The 27,422-nt window shown below is 40.1% G+C and overlaps 1 protein-coding gene across 2 annotated transcripts in view; it reads left to right on the top strand.

The window, feature by feature from the left end:
* The window catches only part of LOC132833356 (XK-related protein 6-like), a 498,863-nt gene that overhangs the window by 431,652 nt on the left and 39,789 nt on the right, over positions 1 to 27,422 (top strand). For both annotated transcript variants that reach the window (XM_060851567.1, XM_060851575.1), the window contains exon 2: positions 26,427 to 26,623. In XM_060851567.1, coding sequence (XP_060707550.1) covers positions 26,427 to 26,623 — 197 coding nt within the window. The remainder of the gene's footprint in view (positions 1 to 26,426; positions 26,624 to 27,422) is intronic.

Genomic DNA, 27,422 nt, shown 5'->3' with positions numbered 1-27,422 from the left:
CTCGGTGTCCTCATGCATCAGTCACTAAAAGTACACAGGTGCAACAGATAGTAAAAGGGCAAATGGTATGCGCACCTCTTTTTACAGCAAGAGGATTTGAGTACAGGAATAAGTATTTCTTGCTGCAATTACACAGAATATTAGTGAGACCACACCTGGAATATTGTGTGCAGTTCACGAATGGCCTTGAGGGAAGGAAACTGCCATCCTTACCTGGTCTGGCCTACATGTGACTCCAGACCCACACCAATGTGGTTCACTCTTAACTACCCTCTGGGCAATTAGGGTTGGGCAAGAAATGCTGCCAAGCCAGTGATGCTTTCACCTCCTGTATGAATAAAGAATAAAGTTTTGATCTCCTTATCTGAGGACAGATGATCTTGCTATAGAGGGAGTGCAAGGAATGTTTACCAAATTAATTCCTGGAAAGGCAGGACTGACATATGAGACAATATTGAGTCAGTTAGGTTTGTTTTCACTGGAGCTTAGAAGATGAGGGTAGATCTCATAGAATTGCAGCAAGACATCTTTGCTCAGATGGACAGATGGACTGAGGAGTGGCAGATGAAATTTATTTTAGATAAACGTGAGATGCTGCATTTTGGTAAAACAAATCAGGGCAGGATTTATTCACTTAATGATAAAGTCCTGGGGGATCAAAGTTGCTGATCAAAGAGACCTTGGGGTACACGTTCAGAATTCCTTGAAAACGAAGTCGCAGATAGACAGGATAATGAAGGAGGCATTTGGTACACTTGCCTTTGTTGCTCAGTAGATTGAGTATAGGAATTGCGACATTATGTTGCAGCTGTACAGGACATTGGTTAGGCCATTTTTGGAATTCAGCATCCAGTTCTGGTCTCCCTGCTTCAAGAAAGTTGTTGTGAAACTTGGAAGGGTTCAGAAAAGATTTACAAGAATGTTACAATGGTTGGAGCATTTGAGCTAAAGGGACAGGCTGAATAAGCTGGGGCTGTTTTCCTGGAGTATTGAAGGCTGAGGGGTGACATTACAGAGGTTTACAAAATCATGAGGAGCATGGATAGGTTGAATAGCCAATGTCTTTTCCTCGGGCTAGGGAAGTCCAAAACTAGATGGCATAGGTTTAAGATGAGAAGGGAAAGATTTAAAAGGAACCCAAGAGGCCACTTTTTTACACAGAGGCTGGTGTGTGTATGGAATGGTGGAGGCTGGTACAATTGCAATATTTAAAAAGTATCTGGATGGATACATGAATAGGAAGGATTTAGAGGGATATGGGCCAAATGCTAGCACATGAATCTACATTACTTTACAATACCTGGTCAGCATGGACAAATTGTTCCGAAGTGTCTGTTTCTGTGCATATGCAGATGTTCATATTTATGAATCTATGTAGGCCCATAAAAATCTAATGGGACTAGTTAGGTTAAATGCAGGAAGGGTATTCCAGATAGCGGGGGAGTCCAGAAGCAGGGGCCATAATTTAAAGGTAAGGGTAAAGCTTTTAGGATTCAGTTAAGAAAAGTTTTGTTCACCTCAAAGCTGATGGGCCTGTGAAATTCACTAACACAGAATTTTCAAGAAGGAGGTAGACATAGCTGTTGTAGCTAAAGGCATTAAGGGAAATGAGGGAGAGTGGAATTAGAACATCGAGTTTGATGATCAGTCATGATCATATTAAATTATGGAGCATGCTCAAGGGATCAAATAGCCTATTCTTGCTCTGATCTTCTAGGTTTTTGTGTAATTAATTGTTCCGTTGACTAACATTTGCATTTCATGTACAAGACACCCAGATCCCTCTGTGCTCTTCCTACCAAATCAAATGATCTCATTCTTTCCTACATTAAATGCCATTTGCCAAGCTTCTCCCCATTTATTTAACCTATTTACATTCCTTTGGAAATTCTTTATATCATCATCACAATGTACTGTCCCACCTATTTTTCTATCAGCAAATGTGGATACATTATGATCTGCCGCCTCCTCTAAGATACAGAGAGCAAATAATTGAGGCCCTAATAATGATTCTTGTGGCACTCCACTGCTTAGTTATTTCCAATCTGAAAAAATCCATTAATCCTAGCCCACTGTCTTTGTGTGTTAATCATCCCTTAATTCATGCTAGTACATTATTTCCAATACCATTAGCTCCTATATTAAGCAATATTCTTTAATCTGGCACCTTACCAAATGCCTTGTGCCTTGGTACACATGACAATAACTTCAATTCAATTCCATTTAAATGCACTACATCCACTGGTTCCTCTTTATCAATTCAGATTGTTATGTCATCAGAGAACTCTAGAAAATTTATCAAACATGATTTTCCCTTCACAAAACCATGCTGACTCTGTTTACCTATGTAAAACCTTTCTAAATATCCTGCTATTTCTTTCATAATAATGGACTCTAGAATTTTTCCAACGACAGATGTTAACCCTAGCTGGACTGTGGTTTCCTGCTTTCTGCCTTGTTCCTGAACAGGGGATATCACATTTGCAGTTTGCCAGTTTATTGGAATACTCCTGGAATCTAGTGGCTGGAATATTTCAACCAATGCCTCAACTATCTCTGCAACCACTTCCTCTAAGACCCTGAGATGCAGACCATCAGGTCTTGGTAATTTCTCTGTCTTCAGTCCCATTAATTTATCAAATACTTTGTCCTTTATTTTATATACTGTTACAAGACATTTCCTTCCATTCTCACCTTGCTCATTTAATATTTATGACATGTTCATAGTGTTGTTTATTAATGTAAAATATTCATTAAAATTATCTGCCTCTTCCCTGTTCCCAAATATCAATTCCCTAGCCTATTCTGTCAATGGTCCTCTACTTACTTTAGCCACTCTTTTCAAATGTCAGTAGAAGCTTTTGCTGTTTGTTTTTATATTTCTTGCAATTTACTTTCATAATCAATTTTACACCTTTCTCCCCCACACTCTTATTAAATTTTCATTTATTTGTTGTAGGTTTCTGCAAAATTTCCAATCCTCTGGCCTACAACTAGTTTTTTATATTATGTACACCTTAGTTTTTTTTTCATGTGGATATTCTCTTTGACCACCTTTTTTAATCATGAATCATTCACCCTTCATGTTGAGTCCTTCTTTTTGACTGGAATACATTTTTGTTAAGCGTTATGAAATGTCTGCTTGAATGTTTGCCACTGCTCATGCAAAGATACTGCTTGATCAACAAAAAGGAAATAAGGCTTTATCCACCAATTACATGTCAGTCATTTTAATCTCAGTGGCAGGTTAGCTTTTAGAGTTGTTAATTGGGGAAAAAAAATTATGTCACTTTGGTAATTGTGAATTTGTTAGGGATTGGCAGCAAAGATTTGTTGAGGGCAAATTGTTCTCAACTATTTGATTGAGTTGTTTGAAAAAATAGCGAGAAACTTGATGACAATAATGTGGTTGATATGATGTGCATGAACTTTCAAAAGCCACCTGAGTGAAAAGAAACAAAATGTGTTGATGAATTATTTCACATGGACTTGAGGAACAAATATTTTGGGGATTTCCCACAGCTCATTGCTAGTATTACTGCTTTTTGTGATTAATATTAATAGCACAGGCTTGAGTGTACATGATACAATTTCAAAACTTGCTGTTGACACAAAACTGAGTAGTATCAAGAACTGTAAGAATGATAATGGTAGACTTCAAGATGACAGCCTAAATGGAATTGGCCAGGCACATGGAAGGTTAAATATAATGCAGAGAAATGTGAAGTTTTAGTAGGAAGAATAAAGTAAGGTAATACAAAATGAAGGAAATCATCCTATATGGGATGCAGGAGAACAGGAACCTGGCAATGTACTGTATATGCACAATTTGTGAAGGTATCTGGATAGGTTGAGAAGGTGGTTTGTAAAAGCATAGAGGATCCTGGGTTTTATATTTAAGGGTGTCAAGTATAAAAACAAGACAGTTGTGGTGAATTATTAAAAAATCTTCATTCAGCCTCATCTGGGATTTTGTGTTCAGTTCAGGGCAACACACTTTAGATAGAATGTGATGTCATTAGAAAATATGCAGATAATAATTAAAATGATAATTCCAGGGATGAGGAACTTCAGTTGCTCGGGTAGATTGTTGAATCTGGAGCTGTTAGAGATTTGGATAACTGTCTGAACAAGAAAAGTTTGCAAGACTACATGGAAAAGAAAGGGGATTATGTGCGTTGTTCTTACAGAAAGCCACTATGGACACAATGGACCAGATGACCTTCTGTACTGCCAACATTCTATGATTATCATTTTTCTATTTGTTGTGTTGTGCTCACTAAACAATCCCACCACCCTGTGGTCGACCACTTCAACTCCTCCTCCCACTTCGCCAAGGACATGCAAGTCCTGGGCCTCCTCCACCACTAAATCCAACCATTCGGCACCTAGAGGAAGAACGCCTCATCTTCTGCCTTCGGGCCTCCAACCACATGGCATCACATCAATTTCACCAGTTTCCTCATACCCCCTACCACCACCACCTCATCCCACACCCAACCCTCCAACTCAGCACTGCCCTCTTGAAGTGTCCTACCTGTCCATCTTCTTTTCTACCCATCCACTCCACCCTCCATTCCGACCTATCACCATCACCTATCACCTGTATCTAGTTATCGCCTTCCCAGGTACCTTGACCAAGCCCCACCTCCACTCTCCTATTTATCTCTCATCCCCTTTTCCTGTCCCCCCTTATTCCTGATGAAGGTCTTATGCCTAAAACGTCAATTCTCCTGCTCCTCAGATGCTGCCTGACTCCAACTCAATTTTTGCATTCTCTAACTTAGAACATGTAACCAATTAAGAAAATAATTAATTGGCTCTAAAGTGTTTTGGGAAGTCCAGATATTGTGAAAGTCATCATATAAATCCAAGGCTTTCTTTTAGTTAGAAGTGTGTGGGAAGCTGAGGACTGAGATGTCAGAGAATTTTTTGATTAGCCACTTTACAATATTGCAAACTGAACACTGAATACATCAACTTCAGGTATAACCTCTGTCCCTGCTTCCACTATTGTATTTGGACAGCAGCTGTTTATGATTATTAGGGTTGCTTTTCCCACTTACACTCTCTCTGGATTCAAATCTTATTTATTTTTTACTCGACCATCTCCTTTTGTGTTGCGCCCATTTTGATAATTGATCTCTTCTTCCTTCCCTCTCTTCATAATTTGTTCCTCACATTTCCCTACCTCTGTGTTTGCTTTAAATCTTTTACTTCTCTGACACAGTCACCTGTAACTCTTAAGGGTTCTGCGTTCAAGTCCCATTCCTGGTTGATACTGCAATGCATATTGAGGGAGTGTTGCAATACCAGAGGTGCGGTCCTGCATATAAGGTGTTACATTGGGGACCTTTAAGCTCTCGGGTGGACTTAAAAGCATGATACCATATTGAAGAAGAGCAAGGGTCTTGATCAATATTCCCCAATCCACATCACAAGAAAACACAGTTGTTATTATGGAATGGCTGTTTGTGAGAACTTGCAATGCACAAAATGACTGTAAAGCACATTAAGATGCCCTTTAAAATGCTTTATATAATGCAAGATGTTTTTAACTTTCTCCAGTTCTGAAGAAAGGTTGTCAACTTAAATTATTGAGTTACATATTGAGACTTGGCTCCCTGCACACAATTAAATTATTGGGTTCAACCTGCCTCTGTTGACTGTCTCACATGGTTTTAATTCTTTGGATGATGGCCCTTTAATTTGTTTTAAATGGAACTTTTGTCCATCTCCAAAATGTCTTGTATTATAGATCTGCTGGCCGACTGCAAGCCACTGGGAGTCCAGCAGCTCTGTGTCTCATCAGGATCTTGAACAGGGCAGGCTGCATCCAGGAATACAAAACTGTGGTGGTTCTGGAGGGCTACCAAAAAGCAGCCTACCAAACGCTTGATTGATTACGTGTAAAATTTCAGCGGGAGCAGGTTAGCAGAGGGCATGCTGTTGATGGTGCAGCCCCCTAATTTGTAGATCCACCAATTTGTTTCCTCAACCACCGTTGGCTCCTAAGATTCAATCATAATTTCTCTGTTTCTCTCTACAAATGCTACCTGATTTGCTGACTATTTTGAATAATGGTTTTAGATCAGATTTCCAGCATTTGCAATTATTTGTTTTTGTATCAGTGTATCTATATAATGTTGAGTGTTTTACATTGCAAGATTAATATTTGTGAAGATTTCTTCCAGTGGTCATTTTGGTTGAGATCAATTACTTCATGGAAATGGGTAATGACAGGTTGCTTGCTCTTTAAACACTCTACAAAAACTTCACTCCACTGACAAGCAGCTGATCCGGCACTGCTGACTTTGTCTCACAAATAAAATTGAAATTTCATCCCACAGTGTCTGACATGGAAAATCTAATGGCAAGAGTTGCCCAGTCTTATAGATATTAGCCTTTTCAGGAAGTGATGGAGCAAGTGAATGATTTATATGGTAGCTTGATCTTTGAATAAAGAGCTGCTTTATTTTGATGGTGTCAAGCTTCGTTACTGTTGTCCGAGCTGCATTCATTCAGGCAGCATTCCATCACACTTCTGACTTCTGCCTTGTGATTGCTGGAAAAGCTTTGGGGAATCAGGGGGTGAATTACTTACTACAAAGTTCCCAGCCTCTGACGTTTCAAAGTCACAGTATTTATATAACTAGGTAAAAACAATGACTGCCAGATGCTGGAAACCAGATTCTGGATCAGTGGTGCTGGAAGAGCACAGCAGTTCAGGCAGCATCCAAAGTGCAGCGAAATCGACGTTTCAGGCAAAAGCCCTTCATCAGGAATAAAGGCAGTGAGCCTGAAGCATGGTTTATCACGCCACGCTTCAGGCTCACTGCCTTTATTCCTGATGAAGGGCTTTTGCCCGAAACGTCGATTTTGTTGCACTTTGGATGCTGCCTGAACTGCTGTGCTCTTCTAGCACCACTGATCCAGAATTTATATAACTAGTCCAGTCACATTTCCAGTGAATGTTAACCTTACCTTAAGATATAACTGGTGAAGGATCCACCAATGATAATGCCATTCAGCATCAACAAGAGACAGTGAGATTCTCCTTTTGGAATTGATCATTGCCTGTTACTTGTGTGTGATTGTGGCACGTAGGTTTTGCTTAGTGTGTATGAGATGGTTTAAGATATAGCTTGTGTTTCTGGACTGTTGGTTTTTGAAACCAGCAGCAGAGAGTTTCTGGAATGCTGATGGAAATTTGCTTATGAGTGGATGGATTAAACATTGAAGAGCATTAAATTGAAAGAACTGTAGATGTTAGAAATCAGAAATGAAAACAGAAATTGTCGAAAAAACTCAGCAGATCTGGCCACGTCAGACAGAAAGCAGAGTTAACATTTTGGGTCCAGTGACCCTTCTTCAGAATTGATAACCGTTAACCTGCTTTTGGTTTGAAAGATCCGGGATCGTTTGTTTTTTTGCTTTGGCAAAAATGCATAACGTGGAAGCCTTTTGGTGGTAATTTGTAGAAAGGTGATCAAATCTGAATATATGAAACAGTTTCTCCCTGACTGTTTCAGGAAGTGTACCTCAGTGTAGGGGTTTTAGTTTGAAATTTCCAGACAAGAAATGTTTGTTTAGCATCTTGATGAGGTTATTCAAAGCTAAGAAAGTCTAAGGAAGGGATTTCAGATTCTTAAGATCAGGAATTAAAGCAACTATGGCACGGTGGCTCAGTGGTTAGCACTGCTGTCTCACAGCACCAGGGTCGCAGGTTAGATTCCAGCCTTGGGCAACTCTCTGTGTGGAGTTTGCACATTCTCCCTGTGTCTGCGTGGGTTTCCTCCGGGTGCTCCAGTTTCCTCCCACAGTCCAAAGATGTGCAGTTAAGTGAATTGGCCATGCTAAATTGCCCATAGTGTTAGGTGCATTAGTAAGAGGGAAAGTGGGTCTGGTTGAGTTACTCTTCGGAGGGTCAGTGTGGGTCAAAGGGCCTATTTCCACACTGTAGGGAATCTAATCTAATCTAATTGAGTCAAACCTCTGGATGTGATACAGAGGGAATTTATTTTTTGGTGTTTGAGTACTTTACAGGGATAGATTTAATACAGTATTTTTACTGGGTACTGTGAAATCTTCAAAATTGTACTCTATGTAAAAAACTCTTGATTGATTTTATCTTCTTTTATTTTTCATAATGAACTAAAATTGAATCTGCAGCTCTGGATGCTTGTATTTCAGTAACAGATCATCTCATTAAATGAAAGCAAAACAAAATCTGATCTATCAAGCCAGATTTCAGTCTGGGGCATTGACTTGTCCAGTAGTAACATCAGCTGTGATCATTACACTTGCGTGGTATAAATGTTGTTTGCCACTTATCAGCCCATGTTATCCAGGTCTTTGTTTCTAATTATCCGAAGCAATTTAGATTAGATTGTCCAGTCCACACCGACCCTCTGAAGAGTAACTCACCCAGACCTATTTCTGATAGGCAAATTAGCATGGCTAATTCACCTGACCTGCACATCTTTGGACTGTGGGAGAAAACCAGAGCAACCCACGCAAACAAGGGGAAAATGTGCAAACTCCACACAGGCAGTCACCCGAGGCTGGAATAGAACCTGGGACCCTGGTACTGTGAGGCAGCTGTGCTAACCACTGAGCCACTGTGCTGCCCCCATGAGATGGAATTTATCTCCATCAAATAAAACATAACTGGTCTTATTTTGAAGAATGCAAGAAATATTCTAACTGAAATAGTAACAAAAATATAAGATTCTTCCTGTATGGTGAAATTTACATGTGAGAGAACACTAGACTACAAACACCAGCAATTCTTTCTGGTGAAAGTTTAAAAGAAGTTGAATTTCATTGGGCATCAAAAACAACCAATCTCTTTGTTCTCTTTTTGTACATTATTCTCGTAATTACATTCTCGGCATTGGATTGGATCTCTTGCTTTAATTTCATTTTCAGGATGACATTCTCTACAAATATAGCCCATGGGTTGTTGCTTTGGAGGCTGCATGTCCTTCTAGATATCCCTTTCTATTAAATTTTCAGTTTAACCATCTTCCTATGGAACGGTCTGGAAAGAGGAGCCACAGCAACAGCACAACTGCACAGTGGGGTTGCCCATCTTGCTACATTTGGACATAGACTGCTTCAGTATCTGAGGAGGCATGAATCTGGTGAGTCATTGAACATTGTGCAAACATTGGCAAACATCCTCACTTCTGACCTTATGATGAGGGAAGGTTGTTGGTGAAGCAGCTGAAAGAATTCCTGTAGTGATGTCCTAGAGCTGAAGTGAACTGCAACAATGACATTCACCTTTCTTTGTGCTAACTATGAATCCAAACAGTGGAGAGTTTTCTCCCAGATTTCCATTGATTTCATTCTTCTCTCAAGTTGGACTTACAGTCAGCCTCTAGATTTTGAGTGCTGTCCTCCAATGGTCCTTGACTGAAAGAGTCAGCTGTTGGTTATCCTGCTTGGCAGCCAGCCAGATGCTCAATTTGGACATTTGCCAGAGGAAGTCAGGGGTGGAATTACGAAACAAATTATGCTGCACTGAGTCCTGTTGTTAAATTTGGCAGGACCTCTGCCTTGCTGAGTTAACCCCATACTACCATGCTCTCCCAAAATGTCCCTGTCTCACAATTACCTTCTCACTTTATCATAAGCATGGAGCACTAAAATCTCAGTCAGGAATGAACTCGTGAAAATAGGGAGTAATCTATTCATAGGCCATCTTCTGCCGCTATTGTCGTTTTGTTCTACATGTTCCTCTCTTTGAATCTGACATGTGATACATGTCGTATAATTAACAGATAAGCTTTCAGTGAGTGTAAAAAATGCCTTAAAATATTACTTTCAGAATCATAGTAAACACTGGAAGCATAGTGTGTTTCATTTCACTATAAAAAATCCCCTTCACTTGGGATATTTCTTTCTCTAATCAATTAACATTTATATTTCATAACCATATAATTCATTAAATGTATTCTCATTGATTTTGTTCAGGAAGAGTTGAGAGAAGGCAATGTTCCTATATGTAGACTGGGAATATCCACCAGCTGGTGTAAATTTGTTAAGCTGTGGCCAAGAAAGCTGTGATTAACACACATTTTAATTAACGGAAACAGGATGTGGTTTTCTGAAAAATTGCAGTGTAAACTTTAGCTGTTGGTCCTGTCTGTTGCTATTGCCATTTTAAAGCCACATTGTTAACGCTGCCAGTTGCTTTAAAATGTCCACTATTCTCAACCACTTTTCTAAGAATCATAGAATCAAAGAGCCACTACAATATGGGAAGAGGCCTTTCTGGCTCATCAAATCCACACCTATCTTCCAAAGGGCATTCCACTCAGACCCAGGCCCCCACCCTAAATCTCTAACCCCACATTTACCATAGCTAACCCACCTAGTCTGCACATCTTTGGACAGTTTAACATTTCTATTTGTGTTAGTAATGTGAGCTTTTGCTTCACCTCTGTATTATAGAGGTGTCAAATGTAGGCTGCTTTGATGTGCTTCTTGTGGCACAGTGGTAGTGTCCCTACCTCTGAATCAAAAGCCTGAGTTCAAGTCTCACCTCCAGAGGTCTGTAATAGCAGGTAGGTCATAAAATACATAAATTGCTTTAAGACTCAAGTTAACATTAGAATCAGCTATTCAGAACCTGAACTGCTCATGGGAGATATACTGGTTATATCAGAGCCACAAAATTTTCCAATAAATTACCCAAGATTTAGAGTAGGCATAACACTACAGTAAGGTTTTGCACATTCTGTCCCAGTAAACCACATGGGAACTGAACAAGCCACATCAGTACATTGAGTCAACAGTCTCCTCCATTTGCTCTCAATTAACTACTATCCCAGGAACATCATCACCATTTTCTGATTTGCCTTTTGTTTGTTGCTAAGTCTCACATGAACAAGTCAGATAAATGAGTGTTTAAATTGCTGTCATGCTCTTACTAATAAAATGGTCTTATTAGTTATTTCTGCCTGTGAGTGCTCTTTTTGAAACAAAACAGAACATCAGTTCTGATGAAGAGTCATTAGACTCAAAACGTTAAGTCTGTTTTCTTCCCATAGATGCTGCCAGACGTGTTGAGTTTCACCAGCATTTTTATTTTAGATCTCCAGCATCTGCAGCTCTGTGTGATCTTGGAATCATCAATATTTTTAAACAGCCCAGTGAAGAATATGATGGTATAGTGTCTGATACAGAAATATTTATCCATGAATTTCAAATCTAAAAAGAAAGGTGATCTAATCATAAATATTTATGAGAAGGATTTAAACCAACATGAGTTTTCAGTTGGATTCCTACTTAGAGCAGATCGACACCATGATTTTAATCACATGCTTTGTTGTCTTGATCCCATCTGATTTGAACAAGTGAGAGTATGCTCAGAAATGTGATAACATAACAAAAAAAAAATCCAGGGCAAATTTCAGATTAGAAAATATTCAAACATATGGGGTTTATGATTAGATTAGATTCCCCACAGTGTGGAAATAGGCCCTTCAGCCCAACCAGTCCACACCAGCCCTCCAAACAGCAAACCACCCAGGCCCACTTCCCTCTGACTAATGCACCTAACATTTTGGGCAATTTTGCATGGTCAATTCACCTGGCTTGCATATCTTTGCACTGTGGGAGGAAACCGGAGCACCTGGAGGAAACCCACGCAGGCACGGGGAGAATGTGCAAACTCCACATAGATAGTCGCCTTGGAATCGAACCTGGGACCCTGGTGCTGTGAGGCAGCTGTACAAATCAATGAGCCACCGTGCCGCCCCAGTGTTATTTTAAACATGCTGACATAATAATTGAAGAAAAGGTCAATTTTCTTAGCTTTCCCTACAAAGTACAGAAATTCATAAATGCATAGACTGCAAACCATGAAAATTGAAGAGAAATAGATAGACTTTAAAAGTAAAAAGCCAACAAATGGAGTGATTCTTTTCTGTGAACTGTTCTTGGTGATCATTGTCCTGCTCAAATGGCTCTACTTGTTAGAATTGCTGCCTTCACAGAAAGGTGACATCAGCTATGAGTGAAGGAGATAGATTTTGTTTTTGAGTTGCCATCTTTTAATTTTTTGAGAGGCTGTTTAGTAGAGAAATGGTTGAATGTTGGAAGAAAAATGTATAGTGACAGCTACCTGCAAACCTGGCCGAGACTTGCAGTGGTGATCACTGATTTGCAGAACATTTATAAACTTATTCTTTCTGTACTCAAATGTTGTTAGTTTTGTTAGAATGAGCTGGCACTAAGTTGGCATAGGGGCTATTAAAGTTTGTGGAAATGAGTAATTTCCCTGGGTACAGGGAATAGTTTGGCATGGAGGGAGTAAGGAGCCATGAGAGAATGGGTGGGGACATGGTTGACATGATTGGAGCATGAGAAGTGAGTGGAAGAGTGACATGATGTGGAGCGGTAGGCTTGGAGGTACAAAGTTGGTCTTTTAAACTGTGCACATCAGCACCCCACAGATCCTGTGACTATTTGTTTCTGAGCGAGGTAGACTGACTCCAGCATCTGCCCAAAACCTGCAGAAGGTACGTCTGGCCATCTGAAGCAGACATGCAGAGCACACTCACCTCAGGAACAAAAATTCAGGCGTTCGTATTTGCCAACTTTCATGTGAAGTACCTTAAGTTATTATTATGTTACACTTGCTATAAATTCAAGTTGTTCACATATGAAAAATTTATATTGTACATATAAATCATGTATAGTTTCTAGGATATCACTTAAGTGTCTGTATATTTTACATTCTGTTCCAGTTATAGACACAGTTTAGCATAAAATCAGAATTGTTCTGTGAATTCTACCAATCATTCATTAAACAGTTAGAACTAGAGTCCAGATGTTCCTATTGGACGAGCAAAATGTGAGTCAAGACCTTTTGCAGTTTCGCACGGCCTAGGATTTCCAACTATTTAAACAAGAAATGGGTTCTGTGAGCTGCTTGAGATGCTCAGAACAGAGTTGGAAGACTGTGTGTGTACAACAGGTTGGTAAGAAGGACCACTGAAGTTATCAGGATGAATAAGCAAGAATTCATAGAATAGATGAGGTCAATTCCAAATTATGTGCTGTGTATGCATGAGATACTTCTGAGGAGTTTTGGCCAAAGCCACATTTTATGATTGTATCCTTGTACCAAACAAATCTTTCATGAGAAGTTACTAGAAGTGTTAATTTTTCCAGTTGAGATAAGATGTCAGTGAACTGATGTACCTTAGCTTCTGAACGTTGGAGCAAGATTTATGTTTTATCTGTGAACTTTAACAGACGTGTGAGAGGTAGTACCACTGTTGTGTGACCATGATATGGACATGCTAGTATTGGACTGGGGTGAACAAAATCAGAAATAACATGACACCAGTCACTTCACCTGACAAAGGAGCAGCACTCCAAAAGCTTGTGATTTCAAATAAACCTGCTGGGTGACAACCTGGTGTTATGTGACTCTGACTGTTGTGTAAGGAGCAGCAGCATCAGTAGCTCCAGTTAACTGAGACACAATCAGTCTATATTTGGCACCTGATGGAGGTGCTTGACACCGAGTCTTGGTGTATGAGGCTGTTCTGCAAAGCAAACTTTCTCTCCTAGTTTGTACTCATCGACGTGTCAAGCAGTGAGTAAACAGTGGCATTTACCCTCGTCATAAATGGTCCTGAATTCAGCTTCTTTTCAGCCAACCATGAGCACTGACATCCATGGTGAACTTAATCAGTCAGGATAGGCTCATTTTGTATCCCACAGAAACAGTATTTGCATATTATCTTGTGGGCATGCAAAAAAACTTCGAGAGATGTGGATGGTATCAGACATCTCCAGAGGTGGGTGGAAGACACCAGAAAAAGAGATGTTTCTGGTTTACTGGACGTAAAGACCTGACTGGATACTTTTTTAAATATGATATCGAGAAGTTGGAATATGAGAGGTCCCAGCGAGCTTCAGAACTTCCTACTCATAAGATTTGCATCCTCATGTATGTATATGAAATGAGGAAGTTAAAATCATATGAGACAGCTGCCATGCACTAAACAGATATATCTCCAACCTTTAGACTGATGCCACTCTTTGATTCAAAAAATCAATTCATCCATAGTGATGTTTCTATTTCAAAGCAGATTAGTTATCGATCCATGAAATGGAGCAAGTGGTTAGATTTTTCTTAATATTTAATAGTTTGACACTTTTATAAAATATTTCTGGAGTATTTGGAAAGGCGAGGACTCATTTAGGATAGTCAACATGGCTTTGTGAATGAGAAATCATGTGTCACTTCTTTAAAGAAGTGATGAAGAAGATTAATGAAGGCAGAGTGGTGAATGTTGTCTATATGGACATCTCTAAGGCATTCAATAAGCATACATAGTAGACTGGTTAGCAAGGTTGATCATATGGAATACAGGGAGACCTAACCATTTGGGTGCAAAATTGACTTGAAAGTAAGAGACAGAGGGTGATGGTGGACAGTTGCTTTTCGGACTGGAAGTCTATGACCTGTGGTGTGTCACAAGGTTCAATACTGGGTCCAATTTTTTTGTCATTTATATAAATAATTTGGATATGATGGTTAGTCAGTTTGCAGATCATGGCAGGATTTACATACTTTATGGTAATGGTTGTTGCCAAACAAAGAGTGCAGTTTCCTAATTCCTTGAAAGTGGAGCCACAGGTAGATAGGACAGTGAAGAAGGTATTTGATATATTTGCTTTTACTGGGTATTGGAATTGAGAGGTCATGTTGTAGCTGTACAGGACATTGGTTAGGTCACTTTTTGAATACTGCATTTAATTCTTGTTTCCCTGCTATGAAAGATGTTGTGGAACTTGGAAGGGTTCAGAAAAGATTTACAAGGACATTTCCAGGGTTGGAGCATTTGAGCTCTAGAAAGAGACTGAATAGGCTCGGTTTATTTTCCCTGCAATATTGGAGGCTGAAGAGTGACGTTATAGAAGTTTATAAAATCATGAGGAGCATGGATAGTGTGGGTTGCCAAAATCCTTTCCCCAGGATAAGGCAATCCTAAATGAGAGGGCATAGGTATAAGCTGAGAGGGAAACAATTTAAATGGGACTTAAGAGGCAACTTTTTCTCACAGAGGGTGGTGTGTGTATGGAATGGGCTGTCAGAGAAGGTGACGAAGGCTCGTAAAATCACAACATTTAAAAGGCATCTGGATGTATATAAGAATAGGAAGGGTTAAAGGGATATAGGTCAAATGCTGGCAAATGGGACTAGATTAATTTAGGATATTTGGTTGGCATGGAAGAGTTGGACTGAAAGGTCTGTTTCCATGTTGTATATCTTTGTGTCTCTGACTAAGTCACAGTCCAAAACATGACATGACAGCTTGCCCAAAAATATTTCCACTGTTTTGAATACGTTATGGCACTTTTTAAAATTTATTCATGGGATGTGGGCATCTCTGGCTGGGATTTATTGCCAGTCCCTAGTTGCCCTTGAAAGGATGGTGAGTTCCCTCACTGCATCATTTGCTGTAGAGATGCCATTAAGGATTGAGTTCCAGGATTTTGATGCGGTGTCACTGAAGGAACAGTGATATATTTCCAAGTCAGGATAGTGAATATCTTGGAGAGGAACTTAAGGATTTTGGTGTTCCTATGTTTCTGCTGCTCTTGTTTTTCTAGATGTTACTAGATGTAGATTTTCATAGAATCCCTACAGTGTGGAAACAGGCCCTTCAGCCCAACAAGTCCACACTGACCCTTCAAAGAGTTACCCACCCAGACCCATTCACCTACCCTAATACTTTACACTTCCCCTGACTAATGCACATAACCTACACATCCCTGAACACTGGGCAATTTAGCATGGTTAATTCACCTAAAGTGCACATCTTTGGATTGTGGAAGGAAAACGGATAGGAGAAATAAATATTTGTGGGTATGGTGCCAATCAAATGGACTGCTTTGTCCTAGATGGTGTAAAGCTTCTTGTGTTGTCAGAGCTGCACTAATCCAGATGAGGGGAGAGTACTCCATCACAATCTTTATGTGTACTTTGTAGATGGTAGGTTCTGGGGAGTCAGGAGTTGGGGCATTTGTATGGCTAATCCTGTTCAGTTTCTGGTTAATAGTAATCCTCAGGCTGTTGATAGTGGGGAATCAGTGATGGTAATGTCATTAAAGGTCAAGGGATGATAGATTTACCCTTGTTGGAGGGATGACTATTACCTGGCACTGATGTGAATGGTACTTGCCACATATTTGCCAAAGCCTGGATATTATCCAGGTTTTGCTGCAATTAGACACGGACTACTTCAGTGTCTGAGAAGTCATGAATGGTGCTGAACATTATTTAATTATCAGTGAACATCTCCACTTCTAACCTTATAATGAAGAGAGGTACATTGATGAAGCAGCTGCAGCTAGTTAGTCCAAGACTCCTGCCCCTGAGGAACTGCTACAGAGATGATCTGGAGCTGAGATGAATGACCTCCAACCACTACCACCATTTTCCTTTGTGCTGGGTATTAATCCACCACATATAGAGTCATAATTGCTCCCAACTCTCATTGACTCATATTTTCTAGAGCTCGTTGCCATATTTGGTCAAATGCAGCCTTGATATCAAGGGCAATCAAGGCTTGTGACAAGTTCTGAATTGCATCTTCAGCGCTTTGATTGGAATGTTGTCAGAGCCCATAGCTTTGGCAGTATCCAGTGCTCCAACCATTTCTTTATATCACACGGACTGATTAGAATCATTTGAAAACCATCGTCTGTGATACTGGAATCTCTGGAGGAGGCCATGATCACCCACTTGACATTTCTGGATGAAGATTGTTGTGAATCCTTCAGCCATGTCTTTTGCACTAATTGCTGGTCTCCCCCATTGTTGAGGATGGGAATAATTGTGGAACTTCATCCTCCAGTGAGATGTTCAGTTGTCCAACACCATTCATGACTGAATGTGACAGGATTGCAGAACTTAGATCTGATCCATTGGTAGTGGTATTGTGTAGCTCTATTTATCACTCACTGCTTCTGCAGTTTGTCATGCAAATAGTCCTGTTTTGTAGCTTCACCTCATTTTTAGGTATGCCTGATGCTTTCCTGGCATGTCCTGCTATGCTTTTCATTGAACCATGTTGATACTTTGGCTTGATGGTAACAGTAGAGTGGGGTTTATGCCATACTATGAAGCTAAAGATTGTGTTTTAGTGCATTTTGGCTGCTGATGATAATTTTACAGTGCTTCTTGGATGGCCAGTCTTGATTTACTAGAAGTCTTTGAAGTCTGTCGCATTAAACATGCCGATAGTAGCATAGTACACAGGGGAGGGTATTCTCAGTGTGAAGAATGGAACTTTTTCAGGCTTAATAGGGCTGTGTTTGCTGTCTTCACTTCCGGTACTCTAGTCAATGTGTTATAGTCCGATTTGTTTCATTCCTTTTTTTCTATTGTAGCAATTGACACAACCAAATGGCTTGCTATGCAATTTCAGAAGGCAGTTAAAAGTCAACCACATTTATGTGGGTCAGGACACCCATGAAAGATGACAGTTCTCTAAGCAGCATTAATGAACTAGATGGGTGTTTGCAACAGTCAGCAATGGATTCATGGCCCCCATTAGTCTTTTAATTCCATATTTTTATTGAATTCAAATTACACCATCTGCCTTAGTGGGATTTGAACCTGGAATATTACTTGCATTTCTGGATTACTTGTTCATTGACAATGCCATTGGGCATCATCTCCCGATTGGACAAGGATGTTAATGCATGTTATTATAGAATGGTATTCTAAGTATGATTAACATATCTTTCAAGAAAGAACATTATGATCAATCATTGCATTAAAATCATATAGACATTGCAATATATCATTTTGTAGTGACATTTGAAGGTGTCAAAACACTTCAATTATCTGCCAAAATGTTCCTGGATCCTCAGCAGACATCCCCCAGTGACCTTGAATTCATTAAGGTTTTTTTAATTTGGCTTCTAAAATCTGCTGTAGCATCAGGATGATACTCAAATTTCTTGTGGTCACCATAACGGTAACCTTGCCTTCAGAAAAGTGGATTTTGCAGACAAGATCTTCCCAATTTATGAATAGCCCAGACAAGAATAGCAAGGCTTTTGGAAAACAGAGGATATTTGGTTTGCAGCCAAAAATTGTCATGATTTCAGGTTGCCTGACTCAACTTCACCCTCTACTGCCTGATAAAACTTAAGCCTCTTAATTATTGTCATCTGTATTTGACAAGACTACTTGCATTACCATTGCAATGTTGAAATAAATTATTGAAAATACATATTTTTCTCAAGACATTGATAATACATACTAAATATACTTTTTAATGTTCTACTTCAGGTTTACAGAAACAGAGTACTATTCTTCTGTTTCTCGGATTCTCCCTGTTCTCTATAATCAAGTTGCCAGTTGTGAAACTCTATCTTTCTGATAGGATGAAATGGTAATAATGCAACCTGCTGTGAAAGAGTTATTTATTGAGAAGGAGCTGGCAGTCACATGTAATACACCCCTTGCGTTATCTGCCAAGTTACCAAATGGAGAATATCATTTATGATAAAGTGGCTGACTGAATATAGCCTCTTTGAAAAGAATAACAAAATATGTAGCATTGAGATCAAAAACTGTTTGGCAGTCGTCTACATGCTGACTGCCTGCTTGAAATAGCTGGTAGTGTGGATTGATATCCTTTGCAAAAACTGAATTGCACATTTTGTGTCACTTAAAAGACTTTGTGAGATTAAGAACCTAAGATCTAGATCTAGATATCTAGCTTTATTCCACATTTTCTGCTTTTGCCACATTTCCTTAACTTGATTCACATAAGTTGGATGACTCCATTGCAGCCTTCAAGCTAGTTTGCATTTGTAATCTTGAGTATTTATATTGAGTCACTGTGGGGCACTAGTGTAGTTAATTTCCATTTTTAATGTTGCAGAGAGGAATTCAGAGCAAATACTTAATAGTTATTAATAATGAAAGAAGTTAGACATTGTCAGGCTTCAAGGCCTGTGCACAGCTGTGAGCAGATCTGTGGAGAGGATTTTCAGGTAACAAGTCCTGACGTATAGGCTTCCCAGATGTTCTATAGAGTTAACCGCAGGATATTTAAATTTTTCAAAGAGGTTTCCTGTCTGACATCCAGCAAATTCATCATTTGGGTGGGGTGGTATTGAATGAATCGGGTATTGTAGGGACATGAGATATATAAAGAACAAAGAAAATTTACAGCCCAGGAACAGGCCCTTCGGCCCTCCAAGCCTGAACTGATCCAAGTCTACTGTCTAAACCTGTCGCCCAATTCCGAAGCATCTGTATCTCTCTGCTCCCCACCTACTCATGCATTTGTTCAGACGCATCTTAAATGAATCTACCGTGACTGCCTCTACCACCTCTGCTGGTAACACGTTCCAGACAACCACCGCCCTCTGTGTGAAATACTTGCCGCATGTATCCCACTTAAACTTTTCACCTCTTACCTTGAAAGCGTGACCTCTCGTAATTGAATCCTTTACCCTGGGAAAAAGCTTATCTCTATCCACCCTGTTTATACTCTTCATGATCTTGTAAACCTCAACCAGGTCCCCCCTCAATCTCCTTTTTTCTAATGAAAACAAACCTAACCTAGTTAACACCTCCTCATAGCTAGCACCTTCCATACCAGGCAACATCCTCGTAAACCTTCTCTGCACCTTCTCCAAAGCGCCCACATCCTTTTGGTAATGTGGCGACCAGAACTGCACACAGTATTCTAACTGCAGCTGAACCAATGTCTTGTATAATTTTAACATGACTTGCCAGCACTTATACTCAATACCCCGTCCAATGAAGGCAAGCATACCATATGCCTTCTTGACCACTCTATCCACCTGTGCAGTAACCTTCAGGGTATGGGCGGCACAGTGGCCCAGTGGTTAGCACTGCTGCCTCACAGCTCCAGGGACCTGGGTTCAATTCCCACCTCAGGCGACTGACTGTGTGGAGTTTGCACATTCTCCCCGTGTCTGCGTGGGTTTTCTCCGGGTGCTCCGGTTTCCTCCCACAATCCAAAGATGTGCGGGTTAGGTGAATTGGCCATGCTAAATTGCCCGTAGTGTTAGGTTAGGGGTAAAATGCAGGGGTATGGGTCTGGATGGGTGCGCTACGGCGGGTCGGTGTGGACTTGTTGGGCCGAAGGGCCTGTTTCCACACTGTAAGTAATCTAAATCTAGTACAATGGACCTGCACTCCCATCAACTTTTCCCAAGGCCCTTCCGTTCATTGTATAATTCACTTGAGAATTAGACTTGCCTAAATGCATCACCTCACATTTATCTGGATTGAACTCCATCTGCTACTTTTCCACCAACTCCCCAGTCTATCTATATCCTCCTGTATTCTTTGACAGTCCTTTATGCTTTCTGCTACTCCACCAATCTTCGTGCCATCTGCAAACTTGCTGATCATACCAAAAGTGCCCTCTTCCAGATCATTTATGTATATCACAAACAACAGTGGCCCCAGCACTGATCCCTGTGGAACACCACTGGTCACCTTTCTCCATTTCGAGAAAATCCCTTCAGCTACTACTCTCTGTCTCCTGTTACTCAGCCAGTTCTTTACTAATCTAGCTAAAACACCCTGCACATGTGACTTCACTTTTTCTATTAATTTACCATGGGAACCTTATCAAATACCTTACTAAAGTCCATGTCTATGACATCAACAGCCCTTCCTTCATCTATCAACTTGGTCACTTCCTCAAAGAACTCTATTAAGTTGGTAAGGCACAATCTCCCCCGCACAAAACTATGTTTCCTATCATTGATAAGCTCATTCTTTTCTAAATATAAATAGATCCTATCACTCAGCACCTTCTCCAGCAACTTTCCCACCACTGACGTCAGGCTCACTGGTCTGTATTTACCTGGAATATCCCAACTACCCTTCTTGCGCAGGGGGACAACATGAGCTACCTTCCAGTCCTCCGGCACCTCACAAGGATGCCACAAGATATCTGTCAGAGCCCAAGCTATTTCCTCTCTCACCTCCCTCAGCAACCTGGGATAGATCCCATCCGGTCCTGGGGATTTGTCCACCTTAATAACCTCTAGCCTACCCAACACATCTTTCCTACTTATGTTAACATAATCCAGACTAATCAAATTTCTATCTCTAATCTCAACATTCATCGTGTTCCTCTCCTCAGTGAACACTGATGCAAAGTAATCATTCAGAATCTCACCCATTGTCTCAGGTTCAACAAATGGCCTTCTTTCATTATCCTTTAGTGGACCAATCCTTTCTCTGGTTATCCTTATTCTATACATTCTTATATATGCTTCTTATATAAGAATAAAAGGCTTTAGGATTCTCCTTAATTCTGCTCACTAAAGCTATTTCATGACCCCTTTTAGCCCACTTGATTCCTCATTTAAGACTGGTCCTACTCTTCCCATATTCCTCCAGGGCCCATTCTGTTCTTAGCTGCCGAGACCTTATGTACATTTTCGTTTTCCTCTTGGCTAGTCATACAATTTCTCCTGTCATGCATGGTTCATGAATCTTGCCTTTTCTATCCTTTGCCTTCAATGCGACATGTCTATTTTGCACTATCATTAATATATCTTTGAAAGCCTCCCACATATCAAATGTGGACATTCCTTCAAATAGCTGTGTCCAATCCATACTTCCCAACTCCTGCCTCATTTTGATATAATTGGCCTTGGCCCAGTTTAGTACTCTTCCCTTCGGACCATTCTCATCTTTGTCTACGAGTATTCTAACACTTTCAGAATTGTGGTCATTGTTCCCAAAGAAATCCCCCACCACAACTTCTACCACCTGTCCTGGCTTATTCCCCAAAACCAGGTCCAATATAGCCCCTTCCCTCTTCAGACTATTGACATACTGCTATAGAAAACTCTCCTGGATGCTTCTTACAAATTCTACCCCATCTAGACCTCTGACGCTAAGTGTTTCCCAGGCAATGTTGGAAAAATTAAAATCTCCCAAGACCACTACCCTATTGCCTCTACATCTTTCCATAATCTGTTTACCTGTTTGTTTTTCTACCTCACGCTCGCCATTGGGAGGCCTGTAATACAGCCCCAACAGTATAACTGCACCCTTCTTATTTCTCAACTCCACCCATAATGCCTCACTACTCAGCCCTCCATAGTGCCCTCCTTTAGCACAGCTGTGATATCATCCCTGACCAGCAATGCAACTCCACCCCCCTTTTACTTCCCTCCCTATCCTGTCTGAAGCGTCTATATCCTGGAACATTTAATTGCCAATCATGCCCTTCCTTCAACCAAGTCTCTGTGATTGCAATAATGTCATACTCCCAGGCACCAATCCAAGCCCTAAGTTCATCCACCTTACACACTATACTCATTGCATTAAAATAGATGCATTTCAGGCCACCAGTTCTTTTGTGTTCATATGCTCACTCCCTACTCTTCCTCTTATTAATGCTATCTTCATGATTCTTACAGTCCCCAGTTTCCACCTCGTTGTCGACTTATCTTCTCTTCTGGATCCCAGCCCCCTGCCACATTAGTTTAAAACCTCCCCAACAGCAGTAGCAAAACCTCCCCCAAGGACATTGGTTCCAGTCTGGTTCAGATGTAGACCGTCCATTTTGTAATAGTCTCACCTTCCCTAGAACTGGTCCCAATGTCCAACAAATCTGAACCCCTCCCTCCTACACATCCATCAAGCCACGTGTTCATCCTGCCTATTTTTTTTTATCATTTCTACGCTGGCTGGCACATGGCACTGGTAGTAATCCTGAGATCACTACTTTTGAGGTCCTCCTCTTTAACTACTCTCCTAGCTCCCTGAATTCTTCTTTCAGGACCTCATCTCGTTTATTTTTACTTATACCATTGGTGCCTATATGCAAAAGACAACTGGCTGTTTACCCTCCCCTTTTAGAATGCTGTGCAGTCGATTGGTGACATCCCTGACCCGAGCACCTGGGAGGCAACAAACCATTCAAGAGTCCCGTTTTCGGCCTACCTACTCGCCTTATACTAGAATCCCCTATGATTATAGCCCTATGAGTCTTTTTCCCGCCCTTCTGAACAGCAGTGCCTGCCACAGTGCCATGACCTTGGCAATTGCTGCCCTCTCCTGGTGAGCCATCTCCCCCAACATTGCTATTCACGACCTCCTCAGCATTGCAGATGCTCCACAGTGAGTCCATCCGCAGCTGCAGAGTCGTCATGCGGTCAAATAAGAGCTGCAGCTGGACACACTTCTTGCAAGTGTAAGAGTCAGGAACGTCAGCCACGTACCTGAGCTTCCACATCAAGCAAGAGGCACATTCCACGGGTCTGAGGTCCCCTGCCATTGTAAGCTTAGCTTTATATCAACTAACTAAAACCAAACAATGCACTTAAATATTTGAAAAAGAAAGATAAAGAAAAAATAAAAGCCTTACCTTCCAGAGTCTTTTCCTTCCAGTTAGAGGAGAGGAGACGGGGGAGGGAGGGAAGATACTATACGTGCAGTATCTCGGCTTTAGCTGATGCCCAAATAAATATTAAGTCCTTACCTTCCCGGCACTCTCCTGGTCTCCACCTCCGCTGTGTCTCCCGCTGCTCCCAGACAGGAAAAAATGGGAAAACCTACCCTTCCCGGCAGCCCTCGCTTCACTCCACCTTCTCTCTTTGCCACTCTGTCAAAATGGATTGGATATAATAGAGGCAGTTCAAATATTGTTGGGATTTGGAGGTCAAATGATCACACTGATCCCCTTACGAGGAGGCACGCTTGTTGGGCCTACTGCTCTTTTCAACCTTACAGAAATGCAATAAAGGCCTTTATTTTGTTAACCTGACCATTATCAATTCCTTTTTTCTCTCAGGTTCTAGAGTGCTGTGATTCCTAGCCTCCATGAAAATTAAAAATCCAGTTAAAATGAAGACTCACAGTCTCCTGAATAAAAGATTTCATTGATGAATCAACCTTCTGATAATGAATTGGTCACCTGTTGTCTGACCCTTCCCCTCTGAGAACTGCAGGTGGCTGGACTGGGGGTGGTTTTGAGGTGGGTTAGGGTTACTACAATTTTAGCTTTCCCACCTACACACTTTCTATCTCTTCTCAAGCAGTGAAACTCTCTTAGAAATCTCTCTCATGCAAGACACAATTTTCCAGTTAAATATGTTTACTTACCTATCACGCATAAATTGCTAAAATCTGAACACTAAAAGCATCTACGGTATACATTTATTTTTGTTTTTTGAAGAAAACTGAATTCAATAGACCACTCATTCCAATATTGAATATTTTATCAGTCGTTGAAAAGTTAAATACTCTGGATTATTGTATTTAAATGTGTTCTGTGATGCTAATATCCCAAATTAACCTTAGATTGTGTTATTAAATTGAATGAACATTAGTGAAATAAATAAGTGTCATTTGCATTGCTTACACCAAAACGTATTCTCAATATTTTTAATCACATCTCACTCATCACCTGTATATTGAACAAAAGATTAGATTACATTACTTACAGTGTGGAAACAGGCCCTTTGGCCCAACAAGTCCACACCGACCCGCCGAAGCGCACCCACCCAGACCCATTCCCCTACATTTATCCCTTCACCTAACACTACGGGCAACTTAGTGTGGTCAATTCACCTAACCTGCAGACACAGAGAGAATGTGCAAACTCCACACAGTCAGTCGCCTGAGGCGGGAATTGAACCCAGGTCTCTGGCGCTGTGAGGCAGCAGTACTAACCACGCCGCTCACTTTTTTATATGCTGTCATAACCACTCTCAGATTTATCAAAAAATGAATTAGGACATTATTTGCCAGCTTTTTTTCACTTTTGTTTGGAGTCCTAAGACAAAAAAAACCCCGAAAGTAAATACTTGCACTTATTTTCTAATCAACAGCTTCACCACTCAGATGTTATTTCACATCCACCCAGTACAAGAAATAATGAAGTCTGAGTACTCTGTACAACTGGGAAATCAGCTCCTACACACTAGCCATTGGTGTTGCATGAACTTGGCTTGTACCTGGGTCGGGGGTATATACAAAGGAATTATTTTCTTTGGGAGAATCAAGGCCAAAGACTCATAAGCTTAAAATTAAAATTTGATTATTTCGAAGTGAAATCAAGAAGAACTTTTGAACTTCAACAATTGTTGAAACTGTTGTCCTATTTCCCTGGGCATTGGAGGTTTCAACACTGAAAATGATTTTTGTTAGTTAAGTATATCAAGGAATATGGAGCAAAAAGAGTTGAAGGAAATTGAGGAGAAGATCAACCATGAACTAAGTGACTGATGGAGCTCGGAGGGCTGAATGACCTACATCAGTTCCTTATGTTTCAAATTAATAACAGTGGAAGTGTAAAAAAAAAACTGTTCTATTTCCCTGAGATCATCAACATGTTTAAAGTGGTAAGTATAGAGAATGATTAAGATAATTGCATTGACACAGACTGTGAAAGTGGACTGAATTTTCCAAAATAGCCAGGTAATTGGCACCTAACCTGATCAAGAATGGTTATGAGAGGTTCACTATCACTGTGGGTCATTTAAGTGTTGCAGTGCATAACTTATTATCTGTTGTATTTTCACTTACAGCAATGCTGAAGATTGATTCTCCCTCATTAAAAAAAACCTGTCCAATTGAAATCAATGGACAGGAAACTGAGTTTTATAATGGGACAATTGAACTGCTACCACTGCTTTTGTACAATTAGAAGAGTAAATCAGGTGGGGGAAGAATACTTTCAATAATAGCCAAGAACTGACAGTGTATGGAGAGCATTTAAATCATTTTCAGGACACACATGAGTATCAAATGGGCCTTAAATTAACAGTGGAAATGTACCTGCATGGATGTGCTCAGCAGAGAAGCTCTTGTTTGATGGGTGAAATGTTGAAAACAAGCTTGCAATGTATCAGAAGATGACATAAAATTGTTCCAGAAAAAGAAAGCAGTTAAAATGTATCTTTTTTATGTAATCCATATAAACATTGCTGGTTAAGGTGTTCAAAGATTTCGACAACTGAAACCTGATGCATGGTACACACTCTGCTTGTTTGTTCATTGAAGTTGTATTCAGACTCCTACAACTGACATCAGACTGAGAATTTCAGACTGAAACTGCCTCTGGCTTAATTTGGGGAGGGATGCTGAGCATTTATTTAGTTGCAGGCTTGAAAATTAAAGCTGGTGGAAAAATGAGTGTCCACAACAATCACTAATGTCAGGAATCAATTTTTCACATGAAAGATGGATGGCTTACATTTGAAAATCCTCTTTTGTATTTTTCAGTTCAAAGGTAATAACTGAATCATTTTTTGTTCGAAGATTGTTTAAAATCATTGATTTCAGAAGATGCTTCAGTCATTCCAGTTTCTGTCATGATATTCCTGATGTGCGATGTGCTCTAGTTTAAATCTTGCTTTTCCAGGTATATCCGTACAATGTACTTGGGCATTCAGAGCAGAAGGAAGAACGAACACCAGCGCCGATTTTACTGGGCCATGATGTATGAGTATGCAGATGTGAACATGTTGCGCCTTCTGGAGACTTTCCTGGAGAGTGCGCCACAACTGGTGCTACAACTCTGCATAATGATCCAGAAAAACCGGGCAGAAACCTTACCATGTAAGTCTCTATCTTCCATATCTTTGTTTATTTATAACTGCTAAGTGTATGATTTATGAAGTCAACATTCATTTTATGGTGTCCATTTTCAGAAATTACATTATCTATATTAAAAATATTTGGCATTTGTATCCTGATCTGCTTTCAAAATACATAGCACATTACAATATGTAATTATGTGGATTAGGTCATTGAAATAATAACAGGTATTTTCAGCATCCATAACTCAAAGGTTTTGCTCTATATATATATATATTATATATCCATGTTGCTCTTTTGTGACAACAGAATTTAGTTAACACTTTAGATGGAATTGTTCAAAGTTAAGAACTGAGTGCAAACCTGAAAAGCAATTTACATATTATACAGACCTTGCAAATTATTGTGAATTGAAATGGGGAGTCACTGCATCAAATAGTTTTATATAAAAAAATTAATGTTGAACTATTCTCTGTTTTTTGCGAAATCCTAGCAAGTAGGATACAATTTTATTGAATACATGGAGAGTTTTATCAGGTGAACCTATATTCACAAGTAAATAGACTGTATAACTTAAGCTTTAATAATGTCAACAGAATTAACAAAATTGATGGCAAACAGTTTACTATACTAAAGGGATTAAATATCCATGAACAAAAATTGAAATGGGAAGTTTGAATCAAAAGAATATCATGAGAATATTTTACATAAAGAGTAAGATAGTTCGAGAATTAGTTTCTATGGAATGCTATTGAAGCAATTCAGTAGGTCCAGAAGATGTTTCTGGGAAGTGAGGAGACTGTGTGGGAAGTGAGGAGAC

This window comes from Hemiscyllium ocellatum, chromosome 3 (genome assembly GCF_020745735.1).
Source record: "Hemiscyllium ocellatum isolate sHemOce1 chromosome 3, sHemOce1.pat.X.cur, whole genome shotgun sequence".
Classification (NCBI taxonomy): domain Eukaryota; kingdom Metazoa; phylum Chordata; class Chondrichthyes; order Orectolobiformes; family Hemiscylliidae; genus Hemiscyllium; species Hemiscyllium ocellatum.
This window is presented reverse-complemented; position numbering and strand designations above follow the sequence as displayed.